Source organism: Sinocyclocheilus rhinocerous, unplaced genomic scaffold (genome assembly GCF_001515625.1).
Source record: "Sinocyclocheilus rhinocerous isolate Xijiao unplaced genomic scaffold, SAMN03320098_v1.1 scaffold466, whole genome shotgun sequence".
NCBI lineage: Eukaryota > Metazoa > Chordata > Actinopteri > Cypriniformes > Cyprinidae > Sinocyclocheilus > Sinocyclocheilus rhinocerous.
In genome coordinates this window covers 1,110,906-1,124,425 of record NW_015631145.1, presented here as the reverse complement: position 1 = coordinate 1,124,425, position 13,520 = coordinate 1,110,906, and the positions used below count along the sequence as shown (strand labels likewise).

At 36.2% G+C, this 13,520-nt stretch overlaps 1 protein-coding gene across 1 annotated transcript in view; it reads left to right on the top strand.

The window, feature by feature from the left end:
* Nucleotides 1-1,771: 1,771 nt before the first annotated feature.
* Nucleotides 1,772-13,520, top strand: part of LOC107741621 (uncharacterized) — an 87,529-nt gene continuing 75,780 nt past the window's right edge. Inside the window, exons 1-10 of the mRNA XM_016554382.1 lie at nucleotides 1,772-2,172; nucleotides 2,664-2,746; nucleotides 2,934-3,053; nucleotides 3,216-3,335; nucleotides 3,781-3,891; nucleotides 5,780-5,899; nucleotides 6,946-7,056; nucleotides 7,966-8,085; nucleotides 9,125-9,232; nucleotides 9,964-10,056. Of these exons, the coding sequence (XP_016409868.1) occupies nucleotides 2,697-2,746; nucleotides 2,934-3,053; nucleotides 3,216-3,335; nucleotides 3,781-3,891; nucleotides 5,780-5,899; nucleotides 6,946-7,056; nucleotides 7,966-8,085; nucleotides 9,125-9,232; nucleotides 9,964-10,056 (953 nt within the window). The 5' untranslated portion in view covers nucleotides 1,772-2,172; nucleotides 2,664-2,696. The remainder of the gene's footprint in view (nucleotides 2,173-2,663; nucleotides 2,747-2,933; nucleotides 3,054-3,215; nucleotides 3,336-3,780; nucleotides 3,892-5,779; nucleotides 5,900-6,945; nucleotides 7,057-7,965; nucleotides 8,086-9,124; nucleotides 9,233-9,963; nucleotides 10,057-13,520) is intronic.

Below are 13,520 nucleotides of genomic sequence, written 5' to 3'. Positions count from 1 at the left end.
TTGACTTGCTTTGTTATTTTACCTTGCTCAGATTTGTAAACACTAAATGTTAATAACTGTTACTATACTGTAATTTTACATACTTATTTAATTTAAAACACCATTTTTCTTGTTTTTCCTGTGTTCTCCACAACTTTAGAATTTATTATTATTGTTGTTGTTTAATCTATAATTATTTAAAGTATATTTATTTAATTATTATATATTTGGTTAGTACTGTACTGTAGTAATAACTTTTTTGTGTGTTTTATATAATGTGTATATTATTGTTCTATAAATAAAATGAGAAACTTTTTTTTTGTAGTGTTTATTGGTTAAATGTCATATGGGTTTTCTGTACGTAGTTATACAAATATAAAGTGAATGTCTCTTTAAAAATAAAGGTCTAAAATATGATCAAAATGTTCTTTTCAATTATTCACATTCAAATATTTTCTATATTAAAGATAACTATACCCTATTATAATGTAAATGTTTATAAGGATCGTTGCAGATTTTGTACATCCTACACAAGAACCATTATTACAAGTTTTATTTTATCTTTGTGCACAAAGTTCGTTTATTATATGTTAATCGTTCTAAAAGTTTATCTAGATGAAAAACAATTACAAATTCCTTTTATGGTATTTGTGGCCGAGGCGGGATTCGAACATCTAATTGTGTGTAGTTTATTCGGCCCGCCTCCCTTTAATTTCCTTCATTCCTATTGGCTAGTCACAGGCGTGGAAGGCAGCTGTGCTAACCATCAACGCAGCGTGGAAAAAGGATGTTTAGCAGCTCTGGCCACACGGTTTTGACTTCTTGCCTCCATAGACAGCGGGCTGAATATGAAGGGATTCAACAATCGTTTAAAAGACATTTAACTGTCAAAAACGAATACATCGTAAATCAGCACCGACCTGGCGTTTCTGATGCTTTAAAAGCGTAACTGCACCGCCTAGCGGTGGTCACAGTTTTTAATTACAGGCGGTCTATCTATACATTTACTCAATAAAAATAAACACAAATGAACAGTCTAAGCTTATTTTTTGTCATTTACTCACCATCCGCATGTCTGTCCACACCTATATCATTTTATACCCACATTTATTATTTTCATGCAGAATATTTAATTAGTAGTGTTAATTTTAATACACTCAATAATAAAAATGATTTAAAAAAACACACTAGTCAATTTTTTCATGATAGAAATTTAATAACTACTTTTAACAACAACAACAACAAAAGTCAAGCATGCGAAAAAAGCATTGTGGCAGGTTGCTCCCATCTGCTGGACAAAAGGAAAAAAGAAAAATATTTATTTATTTATTCAATTGTTTGTCTGTTTATTTATTTATCAATAATTCATAATTTTTCAATAATTAAAAGAGATTTTCCAAAATTCTAATTTAAAATGATTTCTGCACGTTTATTGTATAATTCTTGATGATTAAGTTATAGATATGCTGCATGACTTTGACGTGTTTAATTAGTGTACATTGAACATTCGAGTATGCAGAGACCAGAGTTGCATTGGAAAAACAATTCAAGTCAACCAAAGCAGTTTTAAGTCTATTAAAAAATAAGGCAGTGTGAAAGAAAAAAATATTTATAAGATCACTCAAACACATTCTTCTATAAATATTTAATATACGTGTCTATACACAGTATTTAAAACAGTTTAAATAATTAATTGAATGTTTTATATTAAATTCAATTTAATGCGAAGGTTGTTGAGGTCCTTTTTAGTCACGTGATGCCTGACGCACTACGCAGAAAGCGAACTCCTTATTATTCTTCGCACGTCACACTCTGGGTTCACAACGATCTTTTCGGGAATAGGTAACGTTAGGAGGAAAAGATAAAAGATAAATTCAGACCATCGGGACCTACTGTCATATTTCACTTTATTAAATGAAGATCAGTCACCAGACGACAGAAAATATATAGAACTGTGATATTTAGCGCTTCTGAACAAAATGACCACGGATAAGCGAAAGTGAAAGTAACTTATAGGCCTAATGTTAACTAAAAGCTCGTATCAGTATTTCAGTCAAGCGTATTCAAAGGTTATCATATTAGTATTTTGTCAGTTGGAACAAGACTTTTAGCAGTTTATTGACCGTTTGTTTTTACATTTTGATACATTTGTCCAGTGGTTGGCTCGACGTCAAGGCCATGGAGCCTAATAAGGTACGTAAACAGGAAATCTTGAAGATTGCTTTTTAATGCTTATTAAAAGGTTATGGCTTGTAATGTTTACATTTAAGTATGTTGTGGGGATTTAATGTCCCTGATAGGAGAGAGTATAATAAGATGAGGTAGTTTTCAGTTCGATTGTCATCAAGGCGAGGAAACACAAGCATACGTTTGTGCAGTAGAACTTTTCTACAAAGCAAAGGTGGGTTTATTTTTGCAGTAGGCTACTCCCTCTGATTTTTCAAAGAAAAATAGCAGATGTGATGTGCTATTTGATGTTAACATTTACAGCAGCATGGACGATTACCACGTGTTCTGTGCTGATTCACAGACATCTAGATATGACACTTTTTGAATTTGTGGTCGAGTAGCAAAAATTTTGATTCCTAATCACTTAATCACTGGCTCATCTAACTCAATTTTCCTCTATTTGATTGTTTTTAGAATTTGAGTTGTTTTATATGTTATTTGTTTTTCCTCAAAAGAGTGTACGCTTGAGATAACTGCTAAATGAGGCTATGGACACACATGAAGAGGAAGATGATGTGGGGACGATGGAGTGTGAACGGTAAAATATTGCAGTTTTATGATGTATTACAGTTTCTTTATTTGTCTGTAGGTCTTGTGTAAGTTGTGTAATAAAAAAAAAAACTAATACAAGAATATTTTTTACGAGTCATCACAGTCCATGGTCTTTTTTTCTTTTCTTTTTTAAAAATAATTTATCATTGACTACTTTTCTGCTTCATTTGAAGATTAAGACCAGATAAAGCAACATCTCCATCACCTTCAATCACATCTCTACAAAGTGACCAGTCACTGGATCGACCGATACGGTTTAAAGATGGATCTCAGAGTTTTCTGGTGATAGAAAGGTATGCTAATTTAGAACTGGAGTGCCAAACAGAATGGAAAAATGTCATGTTCTTGTTCTTATAACCATTTTTCTCCAAACCCTTAAATATCAGGTATAAATGCACATAAATTAAAAGTATTAGTATTAAAATGATTATTGAAAAAGCCTTCCCCCACCAAAGGTTGAGACAAGGTCAGTCAACATCTCCAGCACCTTCAATTACATCTCTACAAAGTGACCAGTCACTGGATCGACCGATATTGTTCAAAGATGGAGCAGAGCGTAAAAAGGGGAATAAAAGGTGTGGTACTTGCATACATTTTCTCAATATATTTCCTTGTCTTGGTTTTGTAATTTATAGTTTTTCAGGTAAACTACATTTAAATAATTTACTATAAGTATGCAATATTCCACTTGCATTTGTGCTGTTGTACTAAATTGTACTAAATAAACATTTTAAACAACAACAACCACAACAAAAAACACTTATCACTTGGCTTCTGCTCCACAACACTCACACAGAAAAGCTTTGAAAACAGTCAAATGTCTTAGTGTTGTTACTGTATATTAAATATTACTCTATGAATGATGCTTTAATGTTTGAAAGCAAATATGTTATTAAAGTTACCGATGCAAATTTCATTTTCATGCTGCGAATGACATGAATTATAAGTTATTTGTTTTCGTTAGGGTTATTTGTTTTGGAACGTAAGAACACACTCACTTTTTTCTTCATTGTTTGAAAGGTTGAGACCATATAAAGGAACGTCTCCAGCGCCCTCCTATACATCTCTACAAAGTGACCAGTCACTGGATCGACCGATACTGTTCAAAGATGGAACTCCGAGCAATGAAAGGTATATGAGGAATAAGAGTTTGGGTCCTTATTATGCATGTACTGGTTTACACAACAGATTTTCCTGGTGTGCTAATTTGATGGACAAATGCTATTTACTTACCCTGGTGTTGTTCTAATGCAGTATTCTTGACTTTTTCTCACCACAAAAGGAGAAATTTAAAAAACAAAATGCTCACAATCTATATAATGGCAGTGAACAGTGACCACATTCAAGGTTTAAAAAGGATGCAAAAGTATTACAGAATGATCCCATACAACTAGCGCTATATTTGGCAGGTGGTTCTGAATATATACAATAATGAAACTCAAATTGAATTGCAACTTATTTTTAGTGAATATCTTGACTTTAGAAGTTGGTCTGCTGTGCACGACTTGCTTTCATGACTCTGTATAAACACAGCAGTTCACTCTGGTGTGCCCAGGAAAAACATAACAAGTGCACCATTATGAGGAATCAAGATTGCTCAAAACACTACAAAAAACCAAAGACCACATCATCTTTTGTTCTCACTGAATCTTAATATTTAAAAATGCATTGTTTTTTGATTGAATCAGAATCGGCCTTTAAAACTCATATTGATCATAAAGGGGTCATGAACTGAGAAAACAAATTTCCCTTGATCTTTTGACAAATAACAGGTCAATGTACTATAAAAACATCCTGCAAGTTTCAGAACTCAAAACTTTCTTGTTAGTTTAAAAACAGCTTTTATTGAAACCAAGCTCAGAAAACGACTCGTTTTGGAATGTGCCACTTTATGACATAATAGTGTGGCTAAGCACCGCCTCCGCAGGAGAAGATCAACGCCTGCTTCTACATCACTGACTCTTTAGCCCCGCCCACTGATACACACTTGTAGTAGGAGGAGAGGATATACTAGAGAGACGCAAACACAGGATTACTCCATCAACAGAACCATACAGATGACATTACGAGATTACAAGACACTGTGTAGTGTAAGTTGTGAAAGATAGTCTTTGAAACTAGCCTTCCTTGTGATCCTAACAAATCTACATTGGACGCGAGTGCGAATTAGTTTCTCTTTCAGGCCAGAAGCGGCACGAATGCTTGTATGTCAGAAATAGAGCGGGACATCAGTTTACTGTCAGGGATTTATTGCGTCAATCCGTGCCACATCCATTGTAGACAGAAACGCAGATTATAATGGGTTCTGTTGTCTATAGTCGCGTTGCGCCACTCGCGTCCGGTGTAAACATGGGGGGAAATGAGCAAAGAGCTCCAGATCGCATCAGTGAAACACTGTTTGTTTGTTTGCTTTACTTTGCTACGGATTAATTTTTAAACAAGACAGTATGATGCAGCCTTTTCAGAGAGACTGAAAGAAAACGATGATACAGCGCTGAGACTGACTAGAGTGGATCCAACAGTAATGTCACAACACATAAGTGTGAATAAATGTGCTTTTACCACTATTGCATATTGCTATTTGATATATATTGATTATTTATACGTTTTTAACCCAAATGACCCATGTAGTTTTCAGAGTATGTCACAGCAGAGTCCATTTGTTATTTTAATAAGCGAAACTGTTAGCCAATCATAGCAGTGGGCGTTTACTTGCTCATCTTGAATGCGCCCCGCCTATAAAAACAGACCGTTCTGCAGAGAGGCTCAAAAACAGGATAGAAAATAGCCAATTACTTCTAAATTATGATGTTTTTTTTTAATGTAAAATCACACTAACATTATAATTGAACCTCACAGAACATTATAAAATAATAAAAAAATGCAGTTCATGACCCCTTTTAAATAAGAGTAGCATAAGTAAATTAAATAAAGACAATTTTAAAGAGTCTGTACTAAGTTGTGGTTTTCATGTCTGTCATGCACAGTGTTAAGCACCAGTTCTTTCTTCCCTTCAAAGGTTGAGACAAAGTCAAACAGCATCTCCAGCACCTTCATGCACGTCTCTACAAAGTGACCAGTCACTAGATCGTCCGATACTGTTCAAAGATGGAGCAGAGAGTTTCCTTAGCAATAAAAGGTGTGAGCACTTATAATTTCTGGTGGGATGCTTACAAGTTTGGGTATAAATACACTCATAGAAAGGGATTACATAGTAAAAAAATGGACCATGTTATTGGAACTAGGGTAAGGTTCTTCTGATTATATGCGGTTTGCACGCCTCTTATCTTGTACAGTATTTTAACATCAGGGTCACACTAGTTTGGGGACCAGGTCTCACTATTAACTAATTATTAACTATGACTTTTGCCTTAATAAACATTTAATTAGCTGCTTATTATTAGTAGGTAAGGTAGTTGTTAAGTTTAGGTATGAGGTTGGATTAAGGGATCTAAAATATGGTCATGCAGAATAATGCATGAATATGTGCTTTATAAGTGCTAATAAACAGCCAATATGCTAGTAATATGCATGCTAACAAGCAACTAGTTCATAGTGAGAATTGATCCCTAAAGGTTCTTTCTTCCCTTCAAAGGTTGAGACAAAGTCAAACAGCATCTCCAGCACCTTCATGCACGTCTCTACAAAGTGACCAGTCACTAGATCGTCCGATACTGTTCAAAGATGGAGCAGAGAGTTTCCTTAGCAATAAAAGGTGTGAGCACTTATAATTTCTGGTGGGATGCTTACAAGTTTGGGTATAAATACACTCATAGAAAGGGATTACATAGTAAAAAAATGGACCATGTTATTGGAACTAGGGTAAGGTTCTTCTGATTATATGCGGTTTGCACGCCTCTTATCTTGTACAGTATTTTAACATCAGGGTCACACTAGTTTGGGGACCAGGTCTCACTATTAACTAATTATTAACTATGACTTTTGCCTTAATAAACATTTAATTAGCTGCTTATTATTAGTAGGTAAGGTAGTTGTTAAGTTTAGGTATGAGGTTGGATTAAGGGATCTAAAATATGGTCATGCAGAATAATGCATGAATATGTGCTTTATAAGTGCTAATAAACAGCCAATATGCTAGTAATATGCATGCTAACAAGCAACTAGTTCATAGTGAGAATTGATCCCTAAAGTGTTACCAACATCAGTTCTTTCTTTCTCCCAAAGAATGAGACCAGATAAAATAACATCTCCAGCACCTTCTTCTACATCTCTGCAAAGTGACCAGTCACTAGATCGACCGATACTGTTTAACGATGGAGCTCTGGGGAATGAAAGGTATGAGCATTTAAAATTTCTGTTGGGATGCACACGTTACAAGTTTTGGTATAAATGTACTGATAAAAAGGAAATAAAAACGAGGAACTTGGAGAAGTCATTATATGCAGTACAGGTGTAACGGATTGTAGTTGAGTGTAGTTCAGTGATCCGTCTGGACCCAGACCCACAGTTCAGCACACATATACAGTATGCATATATATTTGTGAATTAAGTGCAAAGTATAATGATCATAGATTTCAATTCTATCATTGGCATGTTTTTAAATCTTGACAAATAAAATATTGGAGCGCTTTAAAAATTTGTTATGCGCTAAAAAAGCCGAAAGAGAACTCAATTCAGTATTCGCGCACTGTTACAGATAGTGTTTCAGTTAGCATGCAAACATGGAATTGAGTTATCTTTTGCATCTCCTTGTGCTTGAATGGAATTTTTTTTTAAATACCCGTCTTGGCAAGAACTCTCATAAACAGAGACAGTTATGTCTTAAATGACCGTACATAGTTAAGAAAGAAATCAGATGTGTATGATATTGGATATATTGGATCTGTGCCTTAGGTCTTAAAGTGATGGCAGCCTGTGAATACCTGCTGCTGTCTATGTCATTAATGCTAATAAAACACAATCTGTTTTATTTAGATAGTGAACATTATGCAGTTATTTCACATTTGATTATCCCATTTTTGTACCTGTACTACTGATAGACTTTACTGATCTTTAACCTTGTTCTATTGTATTTATCTATGCTTGTATTTTTTTTAAAGACTTCTAAGTAACAAATAGAAGGCAATGTTATTTTTGTTGGAATTTTTAATTAGAGTTTTGTGATCTTTTGCACCCCTAATATGCGCATTGCGTGCCTCTTATCTTGCACAGTATTTTAGCATCAGTTCTTTCTTTCCCCCAAAGGCTAAGACCAGATGAAGCAAGATCTCCAGCACCATCTTCTACATCTCTAAAAAGTGACCAGTCACTAGATAGGCCAATACTATTTAAAGATGGTACACAGAGTATAAGGAGGAGTAAAAGGTATAATTTACACCCATGTCCTTTGACTAAAAAAGAAAACAATATTTTTGGGTCTGAGTAAATTAGTACATTTTGTCTTATTTGACAACTTTATCAGTTTCCTAAGAACTGGTCAGAAAGGTCTGAACCATTTCAAAAGCACCACTGCAAGTGTTAATATTCAGTACTTAACATGAACACAACAATTACACAGCCAGACACCTTGCAGTGAAACTCAAATTTGGAATAATTTTAGAGGCAAATTTAATTCTGTTCAAAAATGAAACAGAGAGTATAAAGTATGAAAAACTTTTTTTAAAGGGGTCATATGATGCGATTAAAATTTTTACTTTCTCTTTGGAGTGTTACAAGCTCTTGGTGCATAAAGAAGATCTGTAAAGTTGCAAAGACTGAAGTCTCAAATCCAAAGAGATATTCTTTATAAAAGTTAAAAGTCAACCACGCCTACCTAAAACAGCTCGTTCCAACACGCCCCCACATGTCTACGTCACGATGTGTTCACGCAAAGAAAGAAGGCGTAACTTTTATTCTCGCTGTAGTATTGTTGCCGCCGCCGCCATGCTGTGGAGACGCTGTGTTTCGTTGTGAAAGTGAACTACTTTGTTTGGCCTTCCAAAAGAGGACGATATCCGCTTCCACTTGCCTTGAGCTGATCCGTGCTGGTCGCTGAGGAAATACATCAGCTTCGTGTTGTGGATCGCCGGATCGGCTTTCACCGTGGACGAAGCGGAGTCTCACGCTTGAGGTATTCGGCCAATCACAATGCACTGGATAGCTGGCCAATCAGAGCACACCTCGCTTTTCAGACAGATGAGCTTTGTAAAAATCGACGCGTTTCAGAAAGGCGGGGCATAGAGGAGAAACAATAATGTACAGTATGTGGAAAATGTGTTTTTTGAACCTTAAACCGCATAAACACATTTCATTACACCAAATACATAAAATAATGTTCTTTTTAGCAGCAACATATGACCCCTTTAAAATCCTTTTTAAGGAAGCGTTTTCTTCTAATATCAACAAATGTGTTCTTGTATCAAAGGCTGAGACCAAATAAAGCAACATCTCCTGCACCGTCCAGCACATCTCTGAGAAGTGACCAGTCACTGGATCGACCGATACTGTTAAAAGATGAAGCACCAAGTATAAGGTAGGTTACAGAGTAATACATATTTAAAACACACACATATACAGGGCCTAAAACTAACTTTTTGCCACACCTGCCAATGGCCGGTGACATGATAAAATTTACCGGCCACTCCAAAGAGAAAGGAAAAATTGAAATCGCATCATATGACCCCTTTAAGTGATTTTAAAACAAGCTTCACATAAACTATATTATATATGCATAAACTATACAAATTAATCATTATTCAAGCTATAAAAGTTAATCAGCGACTAGAACAGTCCAAGGATTTCTCTTTTCTTTTGTTCTTTGACAGACTTCAGCAGGTTTCACTTTAAAATCAGCGCTGTCTCTTTAAAAACCTGATGCATATGACGCGGATCTGACACATCCAATTTTCTCCCAACTCTTTACAGTCATTTAAGACTTTATAACTCACTTAAGACTACGTTTACAAAGTAACTCGCCAAAACCGCGCATTTTGACATAATTGTGTGTGTTTTCGTCCGTTGAAGCGTTACTGGTGCGCTGTCTGAAGCGGCTCAGCATCTGTGTAACAGCCGAATTGGCGACTGACACTGTTACATATACTCGCCAACGCCGATTTTTACTGGCATTTGGCGCTTGGCGAGTGTTAATTTTAGGCCCTGCACATATATTTATATATATATATATATATACATATATATATTTACTTGTTTGAATGTTTCTTTCTTTACCTGCCCTGTAAAAGTAACCTTTTCTTCTTTTCAAAGGCTGAAATCAAAAGGCACAACATCTCCAGCCCCTTCATGCACATCTCTGAAAAGTGACCAGTCACTGGATCGACCGATATTCTTCAAAGCAAGGTTATTTTCGTAAATGAAAACAAAAACTAAGATGAAAACGATTGATCAAAAAACATTTTCGTAAACTGAAATAAAATAAAAATTTAAAAATAAATGAAAAACTAAAACGAAACGAAACTAACAACAGTTATTTAAAAACGAACTGAAATAAAATAATAATTATCAAAAAATAAATAATCGTTTTCGTAATCATTACGTTCTCACCACACGGTGGAAAAATATATGAGCTGTGTGGCGGTTTAGGGAAATACCTGTAAATGGTGCATCATGCACGTGAGGTTATCTGATGGAGAGACAAAGCAGATTAAAGCAGAGTCCTGCACGTGTTCTGTTTGGTAAACCCGCACCAGCAGTACTTAACAGAACACTCGACCCGTTATCCGACAGCAGCACTAATTTAATTCTGTACCTGACCCGTTTGACAGACCGCGACCTTCTTGAAAGCAAGGTTATTTTCGTAAATGAAAAAAAAAACTAAGATGAAAACGATTGATCAAAAAACATTTTCGTAAACTGAAATAAAATAAAAATTTAAAAATAAATGAAAAACTAAAACGAAACGAAACTAACAACAGTTATTTAAAAACGAACTGAAATAAAATAATAATTATCAAAAAATAAATAATCGTTTTCGTAATCATTACGTTCTCACCACACGGTGGAAAAATATATGAGCTGTGTGGCGGTTTAGGGAAATACCTGTAAATGGTGCATCATGCACGTGAGGTTATCTGATGGAGAGACAAAGCAGATTAAAGCAGAGTCCTGCACGTGTTCTGTTTGGTAAACCCGCACCAGCAGTACTTAACAGAACACTCGACCCGTTATCCGACAGCAGCACTAATTTAATTCTGTACCTGACCCGTTTGACAGACCGCGACCCGAACCACATTTGCATTAAATCTACTACATCATGTAGGCAAAATTATTTATTTTCTCATGTAACACAAGAAATCAAACCATCATTAGGGATTCTAAGTAGGTGCTTTGAAGAAAAATAGACAAGCAGCGCAACATGGTAGGCTAATTAACAGAAACAAAGATGAGAACGTGCATCCTTTCTGTAAACAATACAAAACTTTTGCCTACATCTCGTAAACAATCTGCCAGGCTATTTTTTAAAAATTTGCATAAACCACATGCTTATAATTCTTCATAAATAAAAAGAACATATTTAAATATGCCTTTACTGTTAAATGTGATTGTCTCTCCTTAAACTCTGCAGTACATGTGGCCGTTGGTCCTTTATAGAAGCATTAAAAATAAAATTTATAAAATAAAATTATTTAGGCTACAGAAAGCAAGCAAAGAGTGCTCCCTAAGCTGTCATTCACTTCAGCTGCAGCGCGAATGGCTATAATGCGCAACTCTGCAAATCGAATTGTAAATAGAAATCTTTGACGGTCTTCAGACTGCAGAGCATGAACACGAATAAGCATGGGACCGTTTGAAGGCAGCTGCCTATCAGCGGGTATCGAATTGAGTCTAAATATTGGCTATCGGACCTGCAGTCCGCCCGCGCCTATTGATTCCCCGACCCGCAACGCAAACCCGTTTATATATTACTCAAATATTAGCGGTTAAATACAACCCATGGGGAGCCGCGTGCAGGACTCTGGTTTAAAGTGCACTTCGAAAGGTATGATCAGGCATAAGTGACGATCGATGCATTAGAGGTTGCATCACTGTAATGGGCTCATCTCTGCATTGCTGTTTTCATCCTGGCCTGCAGGGGTCACTCTCCTTGAGCCCTTTATGTCATGTTTCCTCCAGAACTGCAGATGGCGCTTGTATTATGAACTCTAGTCTCTCCCTGTACCATGTTCAGTATCCTGCTCATCAGCTTTGATTGCCCACACCTGTGTTTGACCCTTTATAAGTCTGTTGGTTCCCTGCTATTGTGTTCAGTCTTGAGCCTATTCTTCCTGTGTATCCAGTTGCCGGTCCTCAAGTTAGGGTTGATTGTTCTTGTATTTTTTTGGACCCTAGTGTCTTTTTTTTTTGTTTGTTTGATGGAAGCTCAGTTTTCTATGTTTATTTTGTACTTTGTTTCTCTAGTAAAGATTATTTTTACTTTTTGAAGATTCAAGTCCTTTGGCTCTTCTTGGTCTTCTGCTTTTGGGTTTAACTGTCTGGGAGTAGCTCAGGGAGTAATTTCACACTCTTGGAGTGCCAGAGACCCGGGTTCAACCCCTGCTTAAAGTAGCCTCGTTACAGCAAGACTGAACCATAGAAGCAAGCCCAGCGGAAGAGTCTTCACCACCCTCCAATGTTGAACGGATCTTAGCTGCACTCTCAGAGCAAGCCACTACCATTCAACAACATAATCAAAGCTGATGAGCAGGATACTGAACATGGTATGGGGCATCTGGAGGAGCGGAGAGACTAGAGTTCATAATACAAGCGCCATCTGCAGTTCTGGAGGGAACATGACATAAAGGGCTCAAGGAGAGTGACCCCTGCAGGTCAGGATGAAAACAGCAATGCAGAGATGAGTCCATTACAATCACCACATATTGTGAGAAGTTTTAATAAAATAAATGGGGTGAAAAGATGTTGAGGCTCCGCCATTATTGAATTTCATGATTGATGTGCGTTTGTTTTTGGGAAAGCGAGAAAGACACGACAGTTAGGCTACAGTATCGTGATTATGGTTAAATAAGATAACATGCATCTAATATAACCAAATTACTAGTGCTGGTCAATGATTTTTTTTTTATTTTTTTATCGCGATTAATCGCATGATTGTCTGTGATTAAACGCATTGTTTTGCACAAAATTCAACAGTGCATTCAAAAGTAGTGTATTGCGCACTTTTTTTTTTTTTCTTTTAAAGGAACACTCCACTATTTTTGAAAATATGCTCATTTTCCAACTCCCCTAGAGTTAAACAGTTGAGTTTTACCATTTTCGAATCCATTCAGTCGATCTCCGGGTCTGGCGGTAGCACTTTTAGCTGTAGCTTAGCATAGATCATTGACTCTGATTAGACCGTTAGCATCTCGCTCAAAAATGACCAAAGAGTTTCGATATTTTTCCTATTTAAAACTTGACTCTTCTGTAGTTACATCGTGTACTAAGACCGACGGAAAATGAAAAGCTGCGATTTTCTAGGCCGATATGGCTAGAAACTATACTCTCATTCCGGCGTAATAATCAAGGAACATTGCTGCCGTACCATGGGTGCAGCAGGCACAATGATATTACGCAGTGCCTGAAAATAGGCTTATTGGAAGTTACCTAGCTGGGGACTATGTTCAGGCGCTGCGCTAGAAAATCGCAACTTTTCATTTTCCGTACACGATGTAACTACAGAAGAGTCAAGTTTTAAATAGGAAAAATATAGAAACTCTTCAAAAATAGTGGAGTGTTCCTTTAAAAGGGGTCATTTGATGCGATTTCAATTTTTCTTTCCCTTTGGAGTGTTACAAGCTCTTGGTGCATAAAGAAGATCTGTAAAGTTG